The 22,402-nt window shown below is 41.8% G+C and overlaps 1 protein-coding gene across 3 annotated transcripts; it reads right to left on the reverse strand.

The window, feature by feature from the left end:
* Positions 1-1,277: 1,277 nt before the first annotated feature.
* LOC104927161 (TANK-binding kinase 1-binding protein 1) lies at positions 1,278-20,671 on the reverse strand. 3 transcript variants are annotated; one of them, XM_019257035.2, is made up of 13 exons: positions 20,550-20,671; positions 10,449-10,683; positions 10,192-10,323; positions 8,253-8,357; positions 7,986-8,136; positions 7,345-7,538; positions 7,085-7,152; positions 6,892-6,998; positions 6,238-6,428; positions 5,863-6,147; positions 3,597-3,677; positions 3,283-3,510; positions 1,278-2,489 (listed from the first exon to the last, which is right to left on the reverse strand). In XM_019257035.2, exons 2-13 carry the CDS (start codon positions 10,674-10,676, stop codon positions 2,361-2,363), a joined length of 1,899 nt encoding a protein of 632 aa, XP_019112580.2. In that variant the 5' UTR covers positions 10,677-10,683; positions 20,550-20,671; the 3' UTR covers positions 1,278-2,360. The 3 variants fall into 3 exon arrangements, with proteins under 3 accessions (XP_019112580.2, XP_027140668.1, XP_019112579.2); XM_027284867.1 differs by having other exon boundaries at positions 7,085-7,146; positions 10,443-10,683; XM_019257034.2 differs by having other exon boundaries at positions 10,443-10,683.
* Positions 20,672-22,402: the final 1,731 nt, after the last annotated feature.

Consider the following 22,402-nt stretch of genomic DNA (forward strand, 5'->3'; position numbering starts at 1 on the left):
TCCCAGACTGATCAAAGGTCAGAACAGTTTGACCTGTGTGTGTGTGTGTGTGTGTCAGCGCAGAATAACTAATGCTACACGTCACGGTGGACACACACAGAGGTCAAACTGGGACTTAGTGGTAACTTAATTAGGACCATGGAATGAAAGGAAGTTGAATTCCCACAGATGTTGATCTGGAGTCTGCCGCGGTTTTGTGTTGGCTTCATGGAAGAAGAACTCAGTTACTCATTGAGAGCTTCAAAGTGCCTCTGGCTTAATTTTCCAGCCACTTTGTGTGTTCTGGTGAAGTCCTTGAGCAAGGCAGTGAACCCTTAGCTGCTGCTCATCATACTGTAAATCCATCTGAACAAGAGTCAGACGTATTCCTCGTTATGTAGACAATGCAAATTATTTTTGCTTCATTAATATTAGATTCTATTTTTTTGCTTGATAAGTTTGGCTTTCATCCTTAAAACAATAATAGCTAAAAAAAGAAAAAAAGAAAATCAGTTTCAGTCTCTACAAATATCTGCCCATAGTTTCTCCATAAGAGTCCAGGTCTTTTCAGGTCAGCAGCCCGGATGCAAAGGAAGTGATGAGCGATGTGCTATCTCTCTGGCGTCACTGCAGATAGCTCATCGCAGTCTTCTACTGTCTTATCAGTACAGCAGGAACCTGCAGAGCTGCATTTCTCCAAAAAACATACGTAAACTCACGAGTGTGTCCTCCAGGTGCACAATGTAATGTGGAATTGGACTGTGAAACATGTTGTTATGCTGTCATTTCTGGAAAACGTCCTTATAGATGCATACACTTTTTAAAAGAATCATAATATGACAAAAAGTTTATCGACATAATGACTTAGTACCTCTAATTATGTGATAAAATGTCATAATTAGGACTATCTCATGCTGTAATTATGACAAAATTATAATTAAGGAGTAAAAAGTTTATATCTCATAAATTTGATGATGTTGGGTCTTGTAATTCTAAGAATAATTACAATATTGTACATCCATACTTACTAGATAAGTCAGATAAGACAAAGTTTTCAAAAATTATGAGACACTATCTTATGATATGAAACAAAATCATAAATATAAGATATATCAAATTAATAAAAAGCTACCACTACTGTATCTAGAACTTTATAATTAATAATAAGAAGACAATAAGAAGGCAATATCATTAAGTGATCTCTAATGTGAGAAATATTAAAACTAACCAAATATATGATGGCATGTCTCATAAGTCAGAATTATTAGATAAAAAACGAAATAAAATAAAACCCCTGGGCTAATAATAACTTTAAATACTATCTTATAATTCAGGAAACGTATAATTATGAGATACAAAATTATAAATATGACATGTGTATTTAAATGATCAATTATGAGAGTAGATGAGATCATTTTTCTGACTAAATATCAGATCGTAATTGATCTTTGAGATATCTCATTATGCGACATGTTCCCGTATTTATGGCATCATATTGAAGATCATATGTAGCAGTTATGAGGAAAAGAGTTGTGGTTTAACCAAGGCACTTTCATTACCACAGCAGGAGATGGCAGTAGGTGCTCAGTTACGTTTTTACCTTGGGAGCCTTTCACACTCTTGAGTTTACACATTGTTTGATTTGGAGCCTTTCGATTGGTCCTTTAAATAGATTTCTAAATTGTTCTATGCATTGGACCACAAGGTATTCATTTTATCGTCCCATTCAAATAAAAGTTTTTTACTTCTGCAGACGATTTCTATTATCTAATTTTAATGCTCCACAAACCATAAGAACCTTGAGACCTGTGACATCTAGGTGGTCTAGCGCACGATGAAAACACTGTATGTGTTGGACGTTTCCAGCGTGTCGTCTGTCTCCAGAGCTGCTCTCAGACCAGCATACGCAACACGACCAATAGAGTTGCAGCAGCTCCTACCTCTGCATTCGAGAGATACAGCACTATTGTCTTTTCTATATCTCTAAGTACAAACGAAGAGTTTGCTTGTGAAAAGAGAAGAAACACCGTTTTATCCAGATTTGTCGATATGGAGCTTTGTGAGATGTTTGAGGTGATGCACGCATGTCTTTGGTGAAGAAAAAGATATTTACAACCTGGAAATGAAGTAATGACTACTTGAACCTGTTCTGTAACTGGAAGGTCGCTGGTTAGATTCCACAATCTGGATAGAAGGGCAGAGGGAAGTGTCCCTTGAGCAAGGGATGTAATCCCCAAGGCATGTACCAGAAGTACTGGGCAAGGTCCATAGAAAGAAAGCATGCAGGCTCATCAGACTATTGCTGAACAAAACCTAAATATAAAACAATCAAGGTGGGCCTGGTGTCCATCTCATGTCAAAATGGATTTGATAAAAGAAAGTCAGATCTTGCTGTTCTCCAAGTGGGAGTCGATGTGTTTGATCAGGGCATCGTCAGGGTATCCAGTTGGGAAGGTGAGCTGACACAGAGGACAGTTACGAACAGCACTCTCTTCTGACTCCATCCATAACTGCAGACAGAGAAAGACACGAGAGTCAAAATGCAGCAAAATCCCAGAATCTAATCCAAACCAACCTAGGGGGGGGTTCTGACCCGCCACCAGGGGGTGCCAAAGCTTCATGTGAGTTTTTCTATTAATTTCTGAAAAGAAAAATAAATGAAACTTTTAACTTTTAGATTATTATTAAAGACATAACGTTTAAAAAAGTCTCTTAGACACGCCGAACACAACCTATATTCACAGAGCCTTCATTTCATTTGAATGAAAGGTTCCTAAAAATAATAATCTGCTGAAATCGCTTGTTTGACGCAAACTTCCTGCAGTTTTGGGGTTCAATATTTGGGATAATTGTTTATTGTTGCTCTGTTTTGTTATTGCTATTATTATAGCTTTAATAACATAACGTCAGTGTTGCTCGTATGGATTCATTTGCCCAGACTGACAAAAAAGTTCAAATATTGCAGCTTTACAGTACAGAATTAGGCTCAGATAAAGTGCTACAAGTTACTAAAGTTACTAAGTCAGCTTGTCCTGTTTTCAAACTGCCCACACACAATTTTTCTTTCAGTATGGACCATCATACTTCTGATTTTTAGTCACACAGGATGTTTCTCAGTCTCAGAAAGTTCTAATGTACACTATGGAGCCTCTTCATCATCATTCATTTCTGTTTACAGTGCCACAGTGTTTGGCGGTCTGGTGTGAATTGTTCATTTTGTATTGTTGTCTGGCTGCCCGTTTCCCTACAAGGACTGCAGGCATTAGTTGCTTGATGGAATTCTCTTCATTGTTTTCCACTCACGTTAATGGACGGCCATGACTGAGCATGCTCAGTGTTCATGTAGGGAGGCAGATGGCAGGAGAGGGTGGCAGGACCCTCCGGGGCTGAAAAGGAGGGATGGTGGGGCTGTTTCCTAGGAGACGGGAATGAAGGGTGTAGGGGCTGTTCCCTAGGAGACGACAAGCCAATCCCAATTGCGCCGAGTGTCCGAGGCGGGCTGGCAGCCGGCGATAGATACGTACATACATCCTGTACACAACACACACATGCGTCAATATGAATAACTCTACTTTAATGCGTTGAGAAGACACACGCATCGTTATCATCAACATCACCTCTTCGTCATCAGAGGACTGCGGTGGGGTCACCAGTGGGGTGGGTTCAGGCGGGTTGTCAAGCCGACAGAAGTGATGTACCTGGAAAAGGGGTAGATGAAAAATATTACAGTTTTTAATGATTATAAAGAATGAGATGTAGAAGGTGATGTGTTCATGGCTCTCTGCGATGGTGGAGTATTTTATTCATTCTTCAGGCAAGCAAGTATTTGTGGCAAACCTAGTGAAGATGAACTGTTGTGGCAAAATACAACAAATAAGTGGTTCAGGGAGTGATGGGTAGTCACGTAATGACGCCTTGGTCGCAGTTAAGGGTACAGTGCCTTGCTCAAGGTACTTCTCCAGCTGCCAGTCCACCCTCCGTACTAACCATGCTGGACTTGAACCGGCCACCCTCCGTTTCCCAAGTCAAGTCCCTACGGAATGACCTACTGCCACCCCCAATGATGCAGTGATATGGCTATTCGCACCTATCCAAAATGGCTGATTGAATTTGAAACTCAAGTGCCATTGACTGATGGTTCTGTCATAGTTGTGCAAGCAAGGTAACTCAAGGAACAGCCCAAATGGAGACACTAACACAAATCAGAAAAATTACAGCAAGCAGAACATAGGTCAAGAAACCCAAAAGCAAAGGTAAGATCCAGAAAAGCAAATATCCCCAAACACAGAGATGAATGCTTGACACAGACAACAAAACCAAGGACCTCACGCACTAAATACACAAGTAAAGGCAAGATAACAAGACGCAGGTGAAAATAATCAGGGTGGGACAATCGAAACTGGTGGGAAACCCAACAATTGCAGGAAGTAAAGTTACAGACATGAGGAGAGGGGAAAATTACAAAATAAAACAGGAAACTGTGGAATGTGCACAAACATTATCTATCAGGATTCGCTTTGGTAACATGGCTGCTTCTGAAAACATAGATTAAAAACAGTTTTTAAGAATGGCAATAAAGTAAACTCAAGTCAAAGTGAAGCATACAGCCTTGTAGTCTCTGAAAGTCCGTAACATAACAGATTTCAAATCAGGCTACACCTACTTGTAATCAATCCAATCCAATCCAATCCACTTTATTTATATAGCATGATTTTAGCAAACACAGGGTTTCCAAAGTGCTGCACAATACGATAGAAAACAATGAATAACAATATAGAAACACAACAAAACATCAAGTAGATAAAAGAAGGTAGAAAACAATAAAAATAAAATGAATAAAAGGCACTAGATAAAATAAATAAAAAATAGACAAAAATAAGTACGTAAATAACAAAAAGCATGTATGCACATAAAATCAACCATCTACATGGTGTTAAAAGCCAAAGAGAAGAGGTGGGTTTTAAGAAGGGTTTTAAAATGAGACAGAGAAGAGGCCTGTCTCACGTGCAGCTGCAATTTGTTCCAGAGCTCCGGGGCTGCAACGGCAAATGCTCGATCTCCTCTGAGCTTAAGTCTAGCTTTAGGGACAGTCAAGAGCAGCTGGTCAGCTGACCTGAGAGAACGGCTAGGCATGTAGGGGTGCAGCAGCTCAGAGAGGTAGGGTGGGGCAAGGCCATTCAAGGCCTTAAAAGCAAATAAGAGAACTTTAAAATGAATCCTAAAATGGACAGGGAGCCAGTGGAGTGAAGCTAAAATCGGTGAAATGTGCTCAAATTTGCTTGTGCCAGTTAAAAGACGTGCAGCAGCATTTTGGACCAGCTGAAGACGACTGATCGAGGACCCACTAACCCCCAAATAAAGTGCATTGCAATAGTCAAGCCGAGTGGTCACAAAGGCGTGGATAACTGCCTCAAAGTGCTGTCTCTGAAGGAGTGGTTTTATTTTTGTCAGCTGCCTTAACTGAAAAAAGCTGGATTTTACCACAGCTTTAATCTGGCTGTCAAATTTAAGATCGGCGTCCACTTTTACCCCTAGATTTTTAACAATTGCCAAATAATGTGCCAAGGGACCCAGATCAACTAGAGGGGGGCTTCGAGTTGAATGGTATCACTCGAAGTGACCTGTACTGTACTCCTGTTCTTGCACTATGTACCTTTGTGCACATCACAAACTACAGCTGCAAGAAGAACTTGACTAGCCTGCACAGTCCTGTACTTCAACCTCATGCAACACCTTTGGGATGAACTTGAATAGCAACTGCGAGTGTTTTTGGTGTTTTTTCCAATAGGATTTTGGTATAAATCAGGTCATTACTATGAGAACGTGTAATGAGTACTGAGAAACAATGAGGAGACACTTAATAAGAGTACATCTCAATCTCACCTCAGCTGCCAGAGGGAAGCCGAGATCGAGAGCACAGTGATGAGGACTGTTGCTCAGACTGCTGCCCCCACCTCTTTCACCTCCCCCTCCTCCTCCCCTCTCGCCTCCAGCTCCGTGAGCCGAGGCCGGTCTGACCAGGCCTACCAAGGCGGTACGGAGTTGAGGTTTGGTTTGTAATCCATAACCCTGCAACTCTCCCAGGAGAGGCCTGGGCTTCGGTAGGGTGGATACTGGATCTCTCATCAAACGAGCTGGGGCTCTCTGGATGGCTGACGGGTCAGATACCTAGAGGCAGGAATGGAGGAGGACTTGTTAAAGGACTTGTCTCTGCAGCAAATTTGTATGGCTAAAGTTACAGCAAAAATCCAGCCTCACCTCTGAGTAACTACGTCGACCCTGGAACTTTGCTCGTAGACGGCTGCTAGTTGGCTGATGGGAGTAGGAGGCAGGGCCGCCGCTTGGGGACAGGGGAGGAGAGGCGGTGGGGAGGAGCCTGTCAGGGGAGAGTGGGGGACGCTGGGGGGAGGTAGGGGAGAGACGCTGGGGAGCGGGGGGAGGATGAGAGACTGGAGGAAGAAGAGAGAAAAAACAAAGAGAATGGTAAATGCTCCTTGCTCCACTCTGACCACATCATGTATCACGTCTAAGTCTGTTATATTTGGGCAGTACAGCGCCACAAACAGGAAAGGGAAAGAAGCTTGTGAAAATTGGTCATAAACTGGGAGAAATATGGGAGAATTGTGACCCCAGAAGGAAAAAGAGAGAGGGTAACAAAAAACGTGACTCTTCCAGGAAAATCATGAGGATTCCATCCCACCCCTTATTTTTAGTTATCCCTAGTTTTGAATCTTCAGGAGACATAAAGACACTCCTACAACACATAACTTGAATGCATCATCACAAAATGTCTGGGATGTTTACAGTATGTATTACTGGTCAGAGACTGGGGTTTGCATTTTGGGTCCGCTAAACATTTTTCTCAACTCTTATATATCTAATGATACCAAGAAGTCCACTCAGGTGACCTACCGGGCTCTTGTGAGACATGTCGAAGAAGGTCGCTCTGTTTCACAGCCAGATTACGAACTCGACCCAACTCCTCTGTTAGCTCAGTGTAGGCTAACGCTAGGTTGACCCTGCAACATAAAGACAGTGACTGTATGAATAAATGCATATAAAGAAACTGACACATATGGTAAACTGACAGCAAAATGAGACTCACTGTTCGTCCCCGGCTTTCTTTATCCATTCTACGTCACAGTGTTCACAGTGTGGGGACAAGTCCTGTGACTGACAGGCAGACAGACAGACAGACAGACAGACAGATAGACAGGCAGACAGACAGGCAGACACAGAGCTATGGTTAGGCCTCAACAACTTATCACAGCACATTTCTGTGCATATATAAACATATGTTTCTTTTTCTATATATGCTTCATTTTATTATTGACAGGGAATATTTTCAGTCGTGGATTAACCCACCTGTCTCTGTGCTTCCTGCAGCTGGTCTACCTCCTGCTGCAACCTCTGTAGCTCGGCCCTCAGCTCCTTCTCCCTCTGACAGGCTCCCTCGGCCTGGTGCCGTGCCCCCTCCAGCTCAGCCTCTAGTCGCTGCAGCTTCAGGTCTGACAGGGCGTCAAGACTGCGGGAGCTCTGCAGCGTTGGCCCGCGGCCCTCTGACAGGAGTAGAGACACAACAGCTTCAGTCTACTCTGTTTCAAAAATTCTCTACGATATGAAAGGGAGAATAAACTTAAATTCCTAAACAGCAGCTTGTGTACACAAGGTTGATAAGAAATTAAACGAAATAAGAAATATATAGAAAAAAGTCAAGCTGAAGAAAGTCATGCTGGTGTTAAAGAGTCTGACAGCTGTTGGAATGAAGGACCTGTGGTAGCGCTCCTTCTCACATAGTGGGAGTAGCAGTCAGAGTAGCAGACTGTTGCTGAAGGAGCTGTGTAAGGCCCCCCACTCTTATGTAGGTGGTGAGAGGAGTTGTTCATGATGGATGTCAGCTTTGCTAACATCCTCCTCCACCCCAACTTCATTTATGGAGTCTAATGTATATATGTTTTTTCCCCTCTTAAGACTGCTAATACCACCATGATCCAAACAGAACCCACCTCTGGGTACGTCCAGGCTGGCATGAAGTTGAGACTGAAGTGCGTCTTTGCTGCGGAGCTGAACGCTCAGTTTCTGAAGGGAAGTTTCTCTCTGCCTGAGGGCGGACTCCAGACTGTGGATCCGGTCCACATGTTGCTCTGCTAGAGTCGTCTGATACACACACACACACAAACACATATGTGAAAGTGAAACTCAAATTGCCACTTGACATTGTAGCTTAAAGTCTTATTCCAAGGAAACACTGGTGTGTGTGTGTGTGTGTTTACCATCTTATCTAGGTCTCTCTGGACGTTGCTTTTCTCCAAGTGTATCTTCTCGTAAGCCTGGATGACTTCCTCCAACCTCTCCTCTCTCTCTTTACTCTTCTGCAGCTGAGACAGAGAGATTTTGCTGCATAACTGTGTTTGATCTGCAACTTGGCTTTTATATTTGGGAAAACAGATTCCACGAAATCTGCAAAATTGATATCAACATAGGCCCCATTTACATTTTAAGTGTCTAGTATCCAGATAAAATCCAAATGAAGGCACTCGTTCATTCACAACATAGAGTAACAGCCGCTCAGAGTCGACGGCCCAGTTGGATAATCCATTCATTCCAATCGAAGGCCTATCATAGACCAGCCTGCAATTCCAGCCGCATCCTTGTAGAGGTGTTCAGTAGATGCACCAATAAATCTTTGTGACTTTTTGAGCTGCACTGGTTGAGTCAAACCAGAGTACTGGTGTCTTTCCTCTCCTCACTGGTGACTGACAGTGTGTCTGTAGTGACTGTCAGTTCAGCTGTGATTCACAGTAAAACAGTGCTGTGGATTGCAGCTCTTGCACCAGACTACAGCAATAGGCTGAACGTGCTACTGTATCCAGAGTTGCATTTCAGTGGTGATGCATTCAACATACTGAGACGCACCCACTAATCAGACTACACAGTCACCGAGTGATTTGTGGATGCAATCTGTGTTGGATTGCTCAGGCTACAGGTGTAACAGGGTGTGTAATGTGTCATTTCACTTGCAATAAATCCAGCTGTGTGGGTTTAGTGGCTCACAGGTGTAACCTCTCAGGAGCTAAATAAGGTGCTAAAAGTCATACGAAGTAAATTAGTGCCCTTTAGAAAATAAGCTAGTTAGCCACTGTGCTTAAATCACATAGTATGCTATAAGCCAGCTGGGATAAACCAACCATAGGACTGACTGACATGTATGGTGCATAGGTGCTTAGGCAATGGAGAAAATGGTCCCTTCCATGCCAAGTTCTGGTTTTGCTACCCAACTTTTTGTCTTTTTAACAGTAAAATTATCATCATACAGTCAGGTGATTATATTTATATATTAAAGCAGCTTATCAATGATCATGTTCAACTATTTTGTGTGCACAAAACCTTAGGGTCCTGCTTTAGGTGTTTGAAAATATGGTCACACTAACTTATAACGGCTGTTGTAACTTAATATTGCGCCAGCATCTCTCATGTGAGTTAACTTTCATTTTCCAGACGAGCGCAACACTGAGAGAACAAGAGAGAAGGTCGGTGGAAAGATGGCTCATTAAGTGAATGATGATCGCATGGAATCATCATTTTGTGAAGCAGCTCCTTTGGCAAAACAGAAGAAATGAAGGCAAACTGTTTTTTTGAATCTTTGCAAACTGAACTTGGGCTCGGCCTTGTTCAATGTGAACTTTCCCACCACTGCAAATCATTCAGTGTTTGAACTGATCAGGGATCAGATCACTACAACAACACAGTTCTATATGATTGCATGTGTTTATTGTCATTTACACTTTTGATAATCCATAATTATCTGATCGACACAAGATACATGAAGTGAAGTCTAAATGAGGTCAGCTGGCTCCTTTGGACCGGGTGTCTGATCCTTGTATCTGCAATCTCATGCTTTCCGTCACTACCCAAAGCTCATGACCATAGGTGAGGTCTGGAAAGTAGATGGATGTAGAAAGACTGGAAAATCCAGAGATTTGCTCCCTCTTTCCCTCAACTGTCCAACCCGCCAGTCCATCTCATGCTCCACTTTCCTCATCACTCGTGAACAAGACCCAGGGACTTGGGGCAGCAACTCAATCCCAACTGTCTGCTATAAACAACTGTCACAGTTTACAGACCAACCTCCTGGTTCCACTCTGACCTGTTTTATTTTTGATTTCTGCATTTTCTTAAGGTAAGTACAGCACTGATAATATTACAGAGTACCTCCTGAGTGAGAGAGTTGATCCTCTGTTGTAGGTTGGTGGTCTCTGATTGGATTACACTGGTATCCTTGACGATGGGCTCACAGGAACAGCACAGTATCCTCTCCTCTCCAAATTCACTGATCATAGGAAACTGGAGGACGGGAGAAGAGATTGACTCTCCAGAAAATAAAGCATTTAACAAAGTGTGTATCCCATTCTGTGTATTCTGTTTTATGTGTATACTGTGTGTGTGTGTGTGCTGCTCTCCACCTTGACCTCGTAGTGTTTGAGCTTCCTTTTGATGCTGCTGTTCTCCCTCTCCAGACTGGCCAGCCGGGTCTTGATGTCATGATAGGCGGCAGCGAGGGCCAATCCTGACGCCGGGTACATGTCGTCTGGCAGCCGATTGGCTGACCAGCTGATCCCGGAAACGGCCACATCATCTCTCAGGCCCTCTCCCCCTCCCAGCAGCCCCAGCTCTCCTCTGCGGAATAGATCCATCATCAGTTAGCTGGAGAGGGAAAGAGAGTCGCAGTTTAGTCTTAGGGAAATAATAGTGCTGCAAACACAGACTGGACTTTGGCCAGGCAGACAGAAAGGCTAGTAGCCATGTCAGCTCAGTGAGTCACTTTGCACTCTCCACCTCGCACAGCGGGGGCACTAATGGCAATAAATCTGCCAAGCCCCATGTGCTGGCAGAGGTGACAGTCAGAGATGGTGTGTGTGTGTGTGTGTGTGTGTGTGTGTGTGTGTGTGTGTTTTCAAACTTCAGCCAGGAGCCTACAGAGCCCGCCAGCCAAAGGTTTGGAGTGTTCCATCTGCTACTATGAAGTACATCCTCTCTTCTCCGTCCCCTGCCTCTCACTGGCGGTTTCCATGGTAACGGCAGAACACTGATCCCGTGAAAAAGGAAGAGGAAGACTCTCATTTTTTCAAAACTACACCTGCAAACCGGCAGTAAGGATTAATGACTCTATGATCCGTGGAGGCGAAATGGCCAGTTAGTGTGTGTGTGTGTGTTTGTGGACTGCTGTTGAGGCTACCTCTCACAGTTTGTTTACAATCTGCCCATCTTATTTTCTCCTTCCTGAATCAGCATCATACAAGCACCTATACACTCAATCACACAATCAATCACATAGCCCATTAGACACAAAGCCAGAGAGAGAGAAAGAGGGAGAAATAGCTTTCTAGGCGACAAGAAGAAAACTGTATTGAAATAAAAGTATTTCACGCAATCGACCAGATGACAGTGATTTTAAATGCCTCTTCGGAAGCCCGAACACTTGAAGTGTGTATGTTTTTTGGCTGAGACGGAGGACTGACTACTTAAGATGAAAACTACATTCAGCCTAACGCAGAACGTTCTGCAGTTGCCGACCTATTAGAGATGAGCAGCAGTTTGATGAGAGCAGGATGGAGCGTGCAGCTCTGCAGCACATTAACATTTCATGCATGAACATCTGACACAAGGTTCATAACAGCCGTACCTCTCCTTTATACAGCGGCAAACAGCCACACACGTATGCATGCACGAAATCCTCATTCGATAATATATACAGTGTTAAACATTTGCGTAACGAAGCAGGCAGTGTGCTCTCATACCTTGAAGTATAAGAGCGTAAGACACAAATCTTGTGAAGTGATCGTGTGACGTTGTTGTAGAAGCACAAAACTTCTTAAACAGACTGAACGTGAAGTGAATTTTCGAGGCGACATGCGTCAACACAAGTGCATAATAATATATTTCCCCTGGTGGCCAGGCACGTCCATGAGAGTTTAAAATGTTTCCACTCGGGTGAAGAGCTTGTGTTTTTCCTGAGGCTCGGTGACTGTATGAACATACAGAGACGAGAGGAAAAAGGAGAGGGGTCTGGAGAAATGTTACATAAAGAAGTGTCACACCAACACAAGCATAGGCACGTACTGTGTGTGTCAGCAGGATAAACGACACAAGCGACAATGTGTTAATCATGCTTTTACACCTGTTGTCAGATTTTGCAATGCGATGATTTTTGTGTACATTTTCCATTAGCATTGCTTTTATTTTGTTGCTTCGCTGACTTGTGGTGTCTCTGTCATTCCCACTGCTCATACTGTAAACTCGGAGCACTGGAGGAAGAGTTACTGTGTTTGTACCACAGGCATTTTTTCTGATCACAAGGAAGAAGAAGAGGAGGTTTTCAGGCCCGGGGCCATGGTGCCAATGCAGACAGGGGATTCAGAGCCATTGTTGTGAGCCAGGCAACGTAACCGGGCTCAGACAAAAGCAAATGTGGGACTGACTTTTAGTCGTTGTCGAGAGCGCTGCGCAATAAAAGGCTGAGAGACAGACGCCAAGCTGTCGAGCACTTGCACTTGCTTGACGTTTGGCTGTTGGCAAAGTTGTTGACTTGCTCATTTTTGATTGTAAGTAATGCAGTCATAACAAATACACGTGTACTTTACCACAGATAATTTTTTTGGCCTCTTATGCCTTTAATGATAGGACAGCTGAAGATAGACAGGAAGCAGAGAGAGAGGGAGTGACACGCAGTACATGGCCGTCTGATGCGGGATTTGAACTGGGGCCAGCTGCAGCAAGGACTGTAGCCTCCACACACGGGGCGGCCGCTTAACCCACTACGCTACCGACCGCATCTTCAGTGTTTTCTAACCCCACTGCACCACCTGCAAATATTTTATAGGTGACAAATCGACATATTTAGTCATTTAGCTTCCAGGACATGTTAGTGAATATATAGTTAATTAACCTTGATTAGCAAATCTGCCCTGTGCATCTGTGTAAAGGAGCAGCAGCTGCCACAGTGCAGTGCTCGAATGCAAGAAGCAGTTCACTTGGTTAAGGGCAAGAGCATATTACTAAAGAACAGAAGAGAATAATAAAATGGATACTAGAGTGATCATTTCAAATGAAAGCAATTGACAAATCTAGCTCTCCCTTACTCTCCTTCACTGATATGTTATGACGTTGTTATGTTATGCTGTGTGTGCGTGTGTGTGTGTGTGTGTGTGTGTGTGTGTGTGTGTGTGTGTGTGTGTGCGTGCATGCATATGTAGAGCCTAAAGGCAGCTGCAGCAGCAGAGAGGTCAAAGCATCTCTCTGCACATAACTCCCACTCTCACAGCCCACGGACTATGTCTCTCTCACACTTACGCACACACACACACACGCACACACAAACACACACACACACACATATTCAGTTCATCCCACACACTGCCTTTGTGTCTATCTAGCTCTACTTCTATATCTCAATTCAGTCAGCTCTATAGTCCATTGTTTTTGCAGGAGCACACACACACACACACACACACACATACACACACACACAGTACCAGCCAAGGGCAGATCAGAGTGGGGCCATATGTCTTCATCGCATAGTTGTTTTAATTTATTGATGGTTACCCACAACCCCCTGCAGTCAAAACACAAAACCCAGTGGATTGCCTCATCATCATATTGCGCGCAGTTATGGAATCCGTGATGACCACATAGCAATAGCGATAATGCAAGCGTCAGTGTTCATTTCATTTCAACGTTAAGAAATTTTGTTTCTGTGACTACAGACTGACCCCGGAAGGGTAGACACAAGGAACAAAGAAAGAAAGGCTTAACACAGGAATTATGCTTCTTTTTTTAAATGATAGTTTCAGTCATCATTTTACTGGCATGTACTACATCATGTTAACCATCCTGATTCTGTCTGTCTGTCTGTTAGTAGGATTTCTTTTTCTATCAAAAACATGGCTAGAACGAAGAACCCATGTGGCCTTTATAAAACACAGTTTCAGCTTGTTGTTTCTGGACTTGAATTTGCACTCTCCAACTAATGATTTGTGTTTTCAAATTACAGGGGCACTCCACCAATTTTACACTTTAAATCCAACTTGGCCGTCATTAGCAGTGCTATTTCGGCAACTGTGAAAACATTAACCGTGGCTTTGGAGGTACCTTCCTGAAGTTTGAAAAAAAATAAATAAATAGGGGTGAGGTTTGAAAAGAGCTTTTGTGATTCTCCTGCTGGTTCCATCCCGTCTCAATGTCCCCAAAAAATCTTTTCTGCCTTTGTAGTACAAAATGAGGATAACAACCAGATGAGCACTTTGTTGAAGCATTTTGAGACCTTCAGTTGATTCTGCATTGCTTTATTATGTACACTTAACGATGACGAGCCGAATCAAGCCATTTAGATGACAAATGATCCTCCAAAATAAAGCCACTTGCTAGCTAGCTCACATAAATTTCACGTTGAGAAGCCGCAACAGAAACACGGTTCATGTAAATGCTCCTAATTAACTGGTCATGAGCCTTGTCATTTTTTATAATTCATCCTTACACACTGCACTAATATTCCCAGGATTCTCAAAACCGTGGCTGCTACCAGCCAATCAGTATTCAGGTTGTTTAGCGCAGTGCACTCCTGTCCAAAAAGTTTTAAACTTTGCTGTTGAAGATACAATCTGTAAGTGTACATTTACACCAAAAGACATTTTGACCTTGACAAAGAAACACATTACTTAACATCATGAAAGAAGTTCAATCATGATAACAGCCAACTATGCAACAATGAGAAGAGCGAAAGAGTCACTGAAGACATGACGCCATATCTGTGAGGACAGCTACGATCTAATTCAGTGTGTGTGCGTGTGTGTGTGTGTGTGTGTGTGTGTGTGTGTAATGGAGGAATACACAGTAAGCAGTCAGCTGGAAAGCAGAAAGAGACAAAGGGATAACAAGACTTCAAATGAGGGTGACAGGATACAGAGAGATGAGTGTGACATGGAGAGAAGGCGAAAAAGAGAGGCAGAATCAAAGAACAGGGAGAGAAAAGGTGGGAGGGAGGTAAAGAAAATGAGGTCTTTTAAAGAACTTTTTTCCATATTTATTTAATTTAGCTTTACAAATCCTCAGGTTGGGTCTTGAGGTTCCCTTGAAACTGAAAGCGGGGTGCTATTTGTTTCCACAAATGTCCTTGTTTCCTATAAAAACGGTCAGATAGGGAGGAACAGTGGGTGCGCATTACACCCCGACTGGTATGCACTGCAGCTACAGTCAAGTGTCAGCATCAATTTTCCAGTGAACATGACCCAGGACTGAACACAACCTCTAAAACCACCCAAGTCTGGCAGGGGAATACAGTAGCCTACCGAGGCTTGCCAGGTTTGGCTCTTGGCATCTCCAGGGGACTTCGTTTGGTTAACTCCGGTGAGCTAACGACAGTCTGCGGTTTGCTTACTTGGCAATTTTTCCATCAGAAAAGTCTGCAAATCACCTCAGTGGCATAATGCTATTCCCTGTTCATCTCAGAGGCCGTGCTCGAACCTGGTCAGGTCCATCTGATATGCTTCCTAATGAGAGATTCAGTTAGCAACAGTTAACCCAGGAAATATTTCTTCCATAAAATCTGATCCTGTTTCACCAAAATCACTGAATAAAGTTATAAAGCTGTGTTTTTATATAGACGCAAGTAGCACCTGTCAGAATCACTCACAGAATGAATGCGTTTTGTGCAAAATACGCCCTTGACAGGCTTTTGCGAAGTTAACCAGTGAGATTCTAGGAGGGAGACCTCAGTTCATCCCCTGTCGTGGATGAATGGTTGCATATAGCGCCAGTATCCTGAGAATAAGGTCCAATTTAAAGTGGAGATGACAGATTACATAATTTAAGCATCAGAAAGTCTGGGACATGACTTCTTTCTCCAGCTTCCCACAGGTGGCATTTGTACTACTTTACACCATGCCTAGCTGCAGGGTCTCCATTAATTCCTGATAAAACCTACACCGACTAAGTAGTTCCAGTGAAATTGTCTGTTCAGTGTTCTATATTTATACAATGAAATAAATTCTGAATATCCACAAGCAGCAAGAGGTAGTGATACTCGACCGTCTCATTTCCCTTCACTATGCTACTTACTACTTCAGGCTGCAGCCAAAAGTTTTTGTTCATGAAATACAAATTTCAGATTTTATTTACTGTTCGTCAACCATACATAGTGCTATTGTCTTTGAATCTTGTTAACATAATGTTGGCTTTCTGACTCGTAGCTCTTAGTTTCTGTGTCTGAAGTATGTGTTCCTTTGTTCTCATACACATACTTTTCGTATACATACATCTGTGTCACAAAATCAGGCACGACAACGCTACAAAGGTGACACCAATCAGAACAGAATAAAAAACTGTCAGGAAAACAAAAGCAGTAGGTAGAAATACAAGACGCAGACAGGGGAGAACTACAAAATAAAACATGAAACACAGAACAAACTCAAAATTCTGGGAACAGTCAAATAGTCAAAAAACTGAGCTCCTAAGTCCTTTCCTAACCACTTTTGCTCGACCTCGATGGAAAACGTCACAAGGAGTCAGGAGAACATGACTGCGGTGTTCAGAGAATCCGACTGCACTTAAACTAGACTACGGCGACGAATGTTATTGACGTGATCTGTGGTAAAACTACAAAGCTCAGAAGATGGACTACAAAACGCGCATCTGAGATACTCACCAGATATCTACCAGGGATGTTCTTGCTGTGTTTTTAATGCAGGGAATATAAACGTGGACAACCCCGTGAAAAATATGACGTCATTATCAATGTCAGAATTCAAATAATAAACGAATATTGTCCACCTGTCACAGAAGTCGCTCACCCTCCTGTCAACTCATATATAAACATATTAGCAGGTAATAGCAAAGATATATGATTAATCAGCAACGGTAACTTGTTGATCTGCAGGACGCTGGATGTTACAGTTCGAAACAGTTTTTAATCTGTGTGTGAACGTTCATCACGTCAGCAGGTATGTTCATATACACTGTTTAACTACATTAATGTTTTCTTTCTTATGTTTCTGGTTGTGAATGACCAAACGGTGCATCAATTTTTTGTCCCTGCTGCAAGGAATTGTGGGACGGCATTACCTCCTTTCCTTTGGTAAAGGATGGTCCGGTGTATCCTATGCTGAAGGAGATAATAAAGGAAGCATTGAAGCTCCTTTCCTTAACAGTTTGAGAATTCGAACAGCTATTATTGTGGCGGCTACGTCAATACTTCCGGGTCATTTCACTCAGTTAGAAAGGCTCCTAAGCGAAATTGTCTTAAAATAGGCGTATGTTCCCAGTGGTAGATAATATGTCCTCTCTCAAAATGTACACGTATGTCTTTGTCTCAACCTCATCTACATTTGCAAAGGACGATTTTACTGGCCAAAGTATGTTCGTACAGATATACTGGTATCGCCATTAAAGCACTGATAAGTTTACTTTTACACTCTAAAATGTCCCACTCTCCATGTACTGTATCTTAGTCACAATTCATTGTTACCTAAATTTAATTGAAAACATTATTGATTATGTTATTTGTTTACATGAAAATCATTTCTGGAACTCTCCCGAATGCTGGTATGGGTCAGAATACTTTCATTTGAAAAGTTGCGATAAGAATAAATGCATTTACTCCCAAACTACATCACAGAAATGTTTTTTTTTGTGCCTTATTTTAATAGATGTATTTATAATCAGGTCTTGGGTAGACACAGTGTAGTGTTATAGGTCTTCCTCTGTCCTCTCCTCCCACACATGTACACGCAGCTCTCCAAACCCTTTATCTCCCTCTTTTGGACTTTATCCAGCTGCTGTAGTGGAGAATGACTGAGCAGACCACCCACCTCCAGCTAGATTTAGTATTTCAGAGGGTGAGGAAAGTGTAGTGTGGACAAAATGACAGATAAGGCTAAGTGAGATTCAGTCAGCCTCTTTAAAACAAAGATTTTAGCACTGAAGGTTAGCATTATTGCTATTTATGGCAGTCCAAATGACTTCACCAGCTATAACGTGATCCATGGTACTTACTTATGTATTAAGACAAACAGAGCTGATTGTAACAGTGAATGATGTAACAGTACGCAAAGGTGTGATTGGTCTAATAAAGTGTTGTAAACTGCAGTTCCTCGAACAGCCACATGAGGCTACAGAAAAAGTCAACCTCCATAAGTCCCCATGTTAAAGTGTAAACATGTTTACAGCCTGAGTCTCTTTTTTTCGTTCAAATTATATTAAGGCTTAAAGGTATGCATAATTAACAGCGTTGCGGCTTTGATGAAATAGTTAGTTGTAAGTCAAACAGTTCTCAGTTCTGCCAAGAAAACAGAACCTACAGAGCTGCTCATTGAGCCATGGCCCTCCAAATTTGGTTTCCATTGTGGACATGTTTGAGGTTACATCAGCTGAATTGTGAAACGTTGAAGAATGATTATAAAACTGGCCTGGTTAGCTAAATTGATTGGATTTAGATTTAGATAGCTGTTGAAGAATGAAAAGCCAGTGACAAACAGACAGCCCACTGAGGAACCTGTGTGCACTGATACTGTGCGTCCTGTTCACAATGCATGAGCACTATATGGTTAGGAGGTCACTGCATAAAGTCATCTCTCTGACACAAAGCAGATGGGGAAACAGGAAGCATTTTGGGGGCTTCTGTCCATGTGTCTTGCCCAGGATGTACCCCGCCTTTCACCCAAAGTCAGCTGGAACAGGCTCCAGCCCTATCATGACCCTGATGAGGATAAGCGGTTGGAGATAATGGATGGATGGATGGATGTCCATGTGTCTGAGCCATTCTACCATCTGCCTGAAACCACATGAATCCAGCACTAACAAATTATTTGTGTAATCCTATAAACTACTGATATTTTACCTTCTGGTTTGTGCTTTTGTTTACAGTTTCCTTTGCTTCTTTCGTACCAATTTTACTTTTGTCTCCTTTGTTGGCTCTCTCGTTTAGGCCACCTAAATTTTTGTTTTCAGTGGTGCACCCCCATTGGCTAATGAGTTTTGAGTGACAGTTCAGTGTCCCAGATGCTGCTCAATGCAGGCAGTGTAACTTTTGGTTTTGGCAGGTCAAAGCGTCTCGTAATGTACAGACAACATATGTACTTGGAACATATGGTACGGAAGCCCTAAGCGAGATAACGGCATGATTTTCTCAAGATCTTGAAATAACTTTGTTTTCTCAAGATAATGACAAAATTCATTCAAGATCTTGAGATAATGAATCAAATGTAATAGGCCTGAGATTTCCATCACACATGACGTCATGCCGTTTTTGTTGTTATCTTGAGAAAACATAGTTTCGTTATCTCAAGATTTCGAAATAATGATCCCATTGTCTCTAGTTAACAATATTTGCTATTTCCAAATAATGACCCAAATAACTTGAGATCTTGAGAAAACAAATGAAATGAACTTTGAGGAAAAAAAGTGAGAAAAATAAGAAAATTGGAGGAAAACACATAGATCCAATATTTGGTTATATAATATATTGGTTGCCATAACAATACCCTTACAAAACTTGTACAGAATTTTGTTTGATTGTATTAACACAATCTGATTCCACAGATTAGTTCTTTGCATGATAACAAAACAACATTTTAACCTGTTTTCTAAGTTTCTTTCCAAATCAATTCAACAATGGCAGCCTGCATAGGAGCTTCCAACATGGAACTTTTTTTTATTTATCACTCAGTAGATGGATGATTTTATCATCCAGCTTCTTTTTAGTCTTTGACTCTGAATCTTCTGTTGTTGTTTTTTTGTTTGTTTTTTTTACGCATTGCCAGTTAATGATATTTTAGAGAAACAGCCGGTTGCCTCCATGACTTAAACGATTGCTAATGGACTACATGATGGAGCAACACACTGGAGCAACCGAAATGTTTATCTCTCTAATCCTACAGAATGCATGTGTATGAAATGGAGGTTAAAATATCACTGCGTTTCCTCTGATCCCAAGTAACATGGCGCAAACCCCCCCATCATTTCCACATTTCCAGAAAACATCTGAACGCACCACGCTTTACATCAGGACCTCGTCGCTCAATAGAAAACGTTCCTGTTCTGTATGTTATAGTAAGGAATGAATACAAATGAAGACCCTGACGATATGGTACGACATGCAGCTCATAATCATCCTGGAATATCTCTATAGCGCCGCATGGTGCGTCTGTGGAACTGAAGAGAGTTTCCATCAACCTCATCGGGCTTGGAGATATTTTGTCCTCTTTCACATTCTGTCTCATGTAGGCCTAGGTGACATTTGTCTAGTATATTTTGAATATTCCTCACAGCGTCACTGCTGAGGCTTCTTCTTCTTTTTTTTTACCGACAACATCCACCGCTGCGCAACCAAAACATCCCAGTCTGACCCCGTTGGAAATACTGAAAGCTTGTTATCACTGCTTAAGCGAGAAGAGAAAACCCCCGTAGATACAGACAGATTCCAGTGGCAGATGCAGAATGAGAAGTTGGAGGTGAGGTGTTGGTGGTGGAGGGGGGAGAGAGAAAAAGGATTCAACCGACGGTGGAGCCGAGTTACTTACGTCTCTGTAGAAAAGCCGTGGAGATGATGGTGCTGAGGAGGGTCGACATGACTGGAGTCTGTGGTCTGACATCAGCAATGGATGCTGCCGTGTGTGTGTGTGTGTGTGTGTGTGTGTGTGCCTCGCCCCTCCCCTGTTTGCCCATTCAGTAGGGGAGGGGGAGAGAAAAGATGCATGGACATCCAACAGAGGAGAAAAACACTCCACTAAACCTTCCTTTGAAATGTTTTCTTCTGATAACGAGTTATTCATGTTGATAACATTTTAATTCCTATTTGTTTTACTTTTTTATATAGTTTTTTTTATATAGTTATATAGTACAGATCTTAGAACAGGTTCAGTTTCCTAAAACATGCTTAATTTCTCTATAAATGTTTCATTTCTTAGCACAGGGTTTAATTTAAATTCAGATTTGTTTTCCATAGAGGAACATCTACACTTAGATATCTGTTTCAGATCAGTCAGTTGGTGCAGTATTTATTTATTTTTTAAGGATGAAAAATGTGTTTGCATATAGAGTAAAAATGGGTTTGACTTTAGATATCTCCACCAATCAGAAGCTGAGTGACATCTAAAGAGTTTTCACAAAAGCCTTCCCTCTACTTATTGTTAATGATTAGATCATATGGATCCCTCACTGGTTACAAAGCCAACTAAAAACTGGAAGAGATATACAAATATATATAATTACACAATTCAACAAGTTCTTTATTTATATGCAAATTAAACATACCTGCGTACGTCTTTAGTTTTAACTCATTCCTTGTAGAAAAAAAATTAGTTGACAGTTAATGCTACTGAACAGTGTGTTCAAATTGTGCGACCGGTGATCTATCATTGTCTCTATCACAACGTGCTGCTTCAGTGGCATGTACAGAAGAGCTTTCCTAGCCGTATGATGCACCAATGTCCTGTCTTTTACAGATAATACGGTACTGCAATGTGTGTTCTCCACTGAATGGTTCGCCTTTATTGATACATCGTGTGGGAAATTTAAATTGATGCCTCCTCAGGAGAATGTAGTACAAAACACAATATAGTGTAATACAAGAAAATAAAATAGGAACAATACATAAAGTAGTGTCATTTTTAAGTAAAACTGTTCCATTAGAAATATGAGTCTACTGCTGTGACTGGTGTGTTTTCCACATATTAGTCAGACCCTGTGTATCTCCATGGAAAGACTGGAAGGAAAAATGTTCATTTCTTTTTATCATATATTTAATTTAAGTTGTATAACAGCAATACCAATGGTGAGTACCAAGCATGAGCTTCAACTTATTATTGGCACTTCACTGACGCTGACGGCCGCATCACTTTTAATGAGGTCAAAACACACTCTCTCATGTAATATGTAATATATGTTATTTTACCAATAATCCATCTCTGTTGACATTTTATTATCATTATATTACATGTACAAACTTGTTTATATTTCTTTTTGGGTAGCTTTCATTTTGTCAGTTGTAGTTTTGTTGTGTGACCTTTGACCTTTCAGTGCTGTCACTACCTGTGAATAACCGGCCTCAGTCTGACGCTGGCTACGTGGAGGAGTGCTAAAACTAGGTGAGTATTCTGGTGAATAATGTTGCCACGATGTTTATTTTAATGTGTTTATGTAAGTTTTATCGTGTATTGCACTGTAGTGTGGAGTTGCTACTTTACCAATCTCAAGCCAAGCTCATGGAGCATGCAGTACACAGGTTTTCTCTACTGGTTTCTGTACTGATACTATTGTGTTACGCACATGTATATGTGGTAAGTTCATATTTTATGTGTAGCATTAAATCATGAAATACAAAAAATGCTGCTGGTGGGAGTTAGTATTAACAAGTATATAGTAAATGTATTAT

The sequence above is a fragment of the Larimichthys crocea genome, chromosome XII (genome assembly GCF_000972845.2).
Source record: "Larimichthys crocea isolate SSNF chromosome XII, L_crocea_2.0, whole genome shotgun sequence".
NCBI lineage: Eukaryota > Metazoa > Chordata > Actinopteri > Sciaenidae > Larimichthys > Larimichthys crocea.